The sequence below is a fragment of the Lactuca sativa genome, chromosome 5 (genome assembly GCF_002870075.4).
Source record: "Lactuca sativa cultivar Salinas chromosome 5, Lsat_Salinas_v11, whole genome shotgun sequence".
In the NCBI taxonomy this organism is placed as follows: domain Eukaryota; kingdom Viridiplantae; phylum Streptophyta; class Magnoliopsida; order Asterales; family Asteraceae; genus Lactuca; species Lactuca sativa.
In genome coordinates, this window is record NC_056627.2 from 235,566,236 (window position 1) to 235,572,163 (window position 5,928).

Genomic DNA, 5,928 nt, shown 5'->3' on the forward strand with positions numbered 1-5,928 from the left:
ATGTCATATTATGAAAAAGAGTTTGTAGTACGTGCATCAAAAGCTAAAAATGGTCCCACAATGGCTCACAAAATACGAGCAGTTTTGAAAGGAGGATATGAATATGTAGGGGCGAAGGTAACAGACTACAAAAACTTGAGGAAAGGAGTAAATAGAATATTATGTTACAAGGATGCTCAAATAATGATAAACAAAATGAATGATCGTAGAGATCATTACCCAAATTATTCATTTGAGTTCCTATGTGATGGAGATCTGTTGCCTGCTATGTTTTGGACAGATGAAAGAGAAAAGTGTTTTTATGCAGAGGTTGGAGAAGTTATATCTTTTGATGAAACTTTTAGAACAAACAAGTAAGTTAATGTATATAAATTCAAACATACTATTAATCAAATATGATTATACTAAACACATTTTCTTTATATAGGTATAAAATGGTATTTGTTCCATTCACAGTAGTTGACCACTACAAGAAATCAGTTACTGTTGGTGTTGGGTTGCTGAGTAGAGAGACAATTGAGTCGTATGAATAGCTGCTTAAAGCTTTTCTTAGAGCTCATGAAGGGAAAGCACCAAAAATTGTTCTAACTGATCAAGATCCAGCAATAAAACAAGTAGTAGAATATGTCTTACCAAATTCAAGACACAGATTATGCATGTGGCACATAATGAAAAAATTGCAAGCAAAGGTATAATAAAAATACAGTATATAATCATATATGATTATATAGTATTATGACAGATGATTCATATATGACTTATCAGATATCATACTATATAACCATATATAATTAATCATATATGATTAACTATTCTAATAATATGAATTATTAGATACCATACTGTATAAACATATATGATTACATAGTATGAAATATGATAATACAGTATATAATCATATATGATTATATAACCATATTATTAAAATACTTAATCATATATGATTAATTATATATGATTGATATATATATATATATATATATATATATATATATATATATATATATATATATATAAGTATTTTAATAATATGATTATATAATCATATATGATTATATATGATTATAATATTATAAGTGGACTAGATAATTTTTAAGTATTATATTTAAGTATTTTACAATTATTGTTTATTCATACAGTAGTGAAATGTTGTTTATTTAAAGAAGATTTTTTTTGTTTCTTTTGATTGATATATTTTGAATAACACACTTTGGACCAGCACTTTGTTTTCCCAAAATAGCTCTATCCTTAATCTTTTTATTTGTCATCCATTCAGAAGAAACTTGACTTTGAGATGAATTATTGGAACCTTCAGAATCTTGACTAAATCCAAGACTAAAACTTGGAACAATCTCATTTTTCAATGACCGAGTCTCATTTGAATCTTTGTCTTTATTTGAACAATCTTCAACATTTTCTGCCCAATAAAATTATAAAAATCATATATGAATAAACAATAATTGTAAACACAATTATATATGAATAAACAATAATTATAAACAAATTACTTCCATATTTATTTTTATTTGAACAATCTTCAACATCTTCACCTTCTCCATCCTTCTTTGCTACAATAACTTTATCAACAGTATGATCTTAAATTACTTTATTCTTATGATCATCCTCACCCAAATTTACAGTCCCTAAATTATTAAAATCATAAATGAATCATCTATATAACATATTTATATATATTTTATGTATTAAAAATACATAAATAATTCTTACCATCATCAATACCAGTCAAATTCTCATTCACATCATCTTCAACTTGTTTCTGATTTGTACAACCATCAGTACCTATAAAATTCAAATATAAAAAATTAAAATCATATATGATTAAACTATATATAACAATAAAATATGACTACCTTGATCCAAAGTTTTAAGAAAACTTTCAACAACTAGATCGCAAATAAATTGACTAAAAGATACACCTTCCTGGCTATTAATTAGACCCACACTCTTAGTAACATTTTCGACAACAGAATTTAAATTTATGGCCTCTTCTTTATTACATCCACTTCCATTTCCTTGTTCATCATCTTTGTCATTATCACCTTTACCTTCAACACGATTTTTACCAATATTGCCCTCATGTGGACCACTTCCATCCCCCTGACGACCAGAACATTTCCCTTGATCCTAATCTGCAACATTTTAATCATCATTAAGAAAATCATTCCCATAATCTTCATCATTAACTTGAACAAAACCAGGTGTTAATATCGGTTCTTTATATTTTTGTGAAACATAATGGAAATCAAAACTTTTTGTGCTTAAATCTTCAACAGTAAATAATAAATTCAAAAATTTCAAATTTAGATTTTGAGTAAACTTCAGCACTCCCTCATCTATCTTTACAACAAGATCATTTTTCAAATCCTCCATCTTCTAATACATACATGAAATTTTACTTTTATACACCTACATAAGAAAAAAGATACTTACAATTAAAATACTTAAACATAAAAAAGTCATAAATGGATAAACTAATTAAATTATAAATGAATAAAAGTATAGAATTACCTCCACATCACTAACTTTATTAACATCAAAATATTCTTCATCCTCATCACATAAATCCTCTTCACCATTAGATTCATCCTCTTCACCACCAGATTCCTCCTCATTATACTCAGATTCTTGAAATTCTTCTTCAACATATGCTTCATTAACATTTCCACATCCAACTCCTCCACTCTCTTGTAAAATATCCTCAAGAAACCTTATCTTCTCTGACGTCCAATAAAAAATAGTTGGACGTTTATGTGTGACTTGCAAATGATCAAACTTGAAAGTATCCACATACAACAACTACAAAAAACATATATAACATCATATATGATTTTGATGTGTAATATATAATTAAACAAAAATTATACTACATAATCATATATGATTATATGTAATAAAATCATATATGATTTATTATAAAAACAAACATATTTTTACAAGAATCGCTTGAGAGACCGTCCGCCCAACCTGTCAGATATTCCTGGACTCGCTTTGAACCAAAAGAGATGTTTCTTGATCCGAGTATGCTACTTGCGTAGTAGATCCAGCCATATCAAAGCGTCTTTCCCACTTGAGAAAAGGAGTGATTTGCCCAATGTTTCCAAATTAGTCCAACTTCGTACCTTTCCGGCATAAACCGTATATCTCAAAAAGGTCGTTTTTCTTTGGGTTGGTAGTAATGGAATGATTTCATTATCTAAAATGAAGAACATTTCCCACCAAAAGATCAGTCCAATAATACCACTCGCTGGTAAATAGCGCAATACTTCTTCGTGAATCTCCATAACTTCACAAGCAATGCATTTATCAAATTCAAAGTGGATTCGTCTGCGGAAACACTCGGATGTGATCAATTTTTCGTAGGGGTATTGAATAGTTACAGGTAAACGATTCGCGTGTGATAAGGTAATCATGAAACCTTGACCAATATACCTTTCGGCTCGTACTGTTTGTTTGGAGTATTAAATAACTTATATTCATAGAACATCTGGCGTAACATAGATAATGAATAAATAGGAGTTAATATCATTCCAATTGCCATTACAAAAGTGATGGCAATTTTAGGCATTAAAAGATATTTTTGGCTGGTAATTATTCCTAAAAAGACTAACTTCTGCAACAAAACTACTCATACCCAGTAATGCAAGCGAAGCCATGGAAAAACTATTGAACATCGTAAATATTTTTGGCATGGGGATAGCTACTCTGAATTATGTCTGTCACGTATTGAATTGTAGTCTTTGGATGAACTACGACTTCGTGCTGCGGCAAAGATTTCTCTGTATCAGGTACGCATCGCAAGAGCATATGAAACAAAAAAAAAGTAAAACGTCTTCTTTTTCCGCCCTCAGTCTGACTAATCTTTCTCTGTTCTGCATGAGAAAGGTTATCAAAAGGTACTTTCGAAGGATATCGGGACTCAATTCAATTTAGTACCACCCTTCCCGCCAGTCCGTAAACTATAAAAACGCGTCAAAGTGGATTGTCCCACACTAGCACTTCCGGGCAATAATTCTACCAAAGGTGATCCTATTATAGGAATAGCTTCAGGTACACCTGTTACAATTTTCACTGCCCAATAACCAATTTGGTCCCGAGGTAAGGAATAAGCAGTTACACCAAAAGATGCGGTCAATACACCCAGAACTACACCTGTAACCCAAGTTAATTCGCGAGGTTTTTTAAATCCACCGGTGAGATAAAAGAATAATTAATATCAAAAAATAACTCACGTACCATAAGGTATGTTGTTGGTCCATAAAATAAAGAAGATTCTTTCTCTGGATTGTTAACCTTCTTCGTCCTTACCAAACAATCCACAATGTAATCGTACCAGTTAATGTTACTTAAATCAGTATCTCTTCAAATTAAATACAATGGATTCAGATTACATTTACCCATGCTTGTAGACTCGCATAAAGTATTAATAAAAAGAACCAAAAAATTGATTCTGAAGTTGTCATCTGCAGCACTAGTTTGAACAAGTTCATTCTTTAGCTGTTTCAATCTCAATTTATCAATGTTTTCATACTGTTTCTTCCACTCAAACATACAACTCTCTTCTTTATTCTCCGAAATGTAATCCATGTTTGAAAGTAATGAGCCACCAGATGGTAATCCTAACATCTCTTGAACAGACTTACTATCAACACTAATTTGACAATTATCAAACTCCACCTTCAAAGATTCAAAATCAAAATGATCAAGAACATAATAAACAATCTTCAATAGTACGTCAATCATCTTCATCCCTAACAAACTCCCAAATCCCATAGCCCTAACACAATCCTTCTGTTCTCTACTTAAACCTTGAATAACACCCAACAATAAACCGGATGAACATCTATTCTTCAATGAAGGAAATTCTTTTTTAACATCAGCTTTTTTTATCTTTCTTGAAAACTTTAGTTTCTCTTTTTGGTTTCTTTGAAGATCCAGGACGACTCTGAAAATCTGAATCGTCTTCATCAGATAGTTCACGTTTCTTACTTACAGTTTTGACCTTAACCCTCAGCTTCACTTTTGGTTGTTCAATAACTGTTTTTTCGAATGTCTTTGAACGTGTTTGCAACACCTCATTCGCCTTTTCTCTTTTGGAAGATGATTATGTCTTCATTGAGCTATCTACATTCCTTTTTTTTAACTACAATTTTCATTACAAACATAGTGTTAGTAAAAAACAAAACATACATTTATCATTATTATTCACTAATGATTATAAACAGACGTATAAAATCATTTATGATTAGAACAATAAATAAAAATATAACTAAATGTTATATACAATCCACTTAAAAGAACCACAAAATCATTTATGATTACAAAAATAACTTTATATTCATGTTTGATACATAAAAATACATTTATCATTACTATTTACCAATGATTATAAACAAACGTATAAAATCATCTATGATTAAAAATAGAAATAAACATATAACTAAATGTTATGTTTAATACACTAAAAAAATCAAAAAATCAGTTATGATTACAACAAATAACTTCAAACATTAAGTTATATGTTTATTTATACTTCTAATCATAGATAATTTTTTTGAACTGTACTTTCGGAAATAACAGCACTTCTACCGCATTCGATATTTTTTTATTTTTGAATTTTTTTCGAACATAGTTTCTTTTGAAATTCTTATCTGTGAAAATATAAACAAAAACTTACATCAAAAACCACCACAAACAAACATAATAAAAAACATATCAACTCTAAACAAGACAATCATCAAAATCAAGTTCAAATGACGAAAAACCTACTGAATCAAAACAAAAAAACATCATTATCAACATAAAACGACAGTTAACTAATTAACAAAAACATGCATTATCAATAAAATGAAAAATAACTCGCATTCTAACATTTCATTTCGATTAACGAAGATGCGACTTCATTTATAT

General features: G+C 29.5%; 1 protein-coding gene across 1 annotated transcript; it reads left to right on the plus strand.

Annotated features, from left to right (window-relative positions):
* Positions 1-533, plus strand: LOC111887237 (protein FAR1-RELATED SEQUENCE 5-like). Its single transcript, XM_023883403.1, has 2 exons — positions 1-353; positions 428-533. The coding sequence occupies exons 1-2, from the start codon at positions 1-3 to the stop codon at positions 531-533; spliced, it is 459 nt and encodes a 152-aa protein (XP_023739171.1).
* Positions 534-5,928: the final 5,395 nt, after the last annotated feature.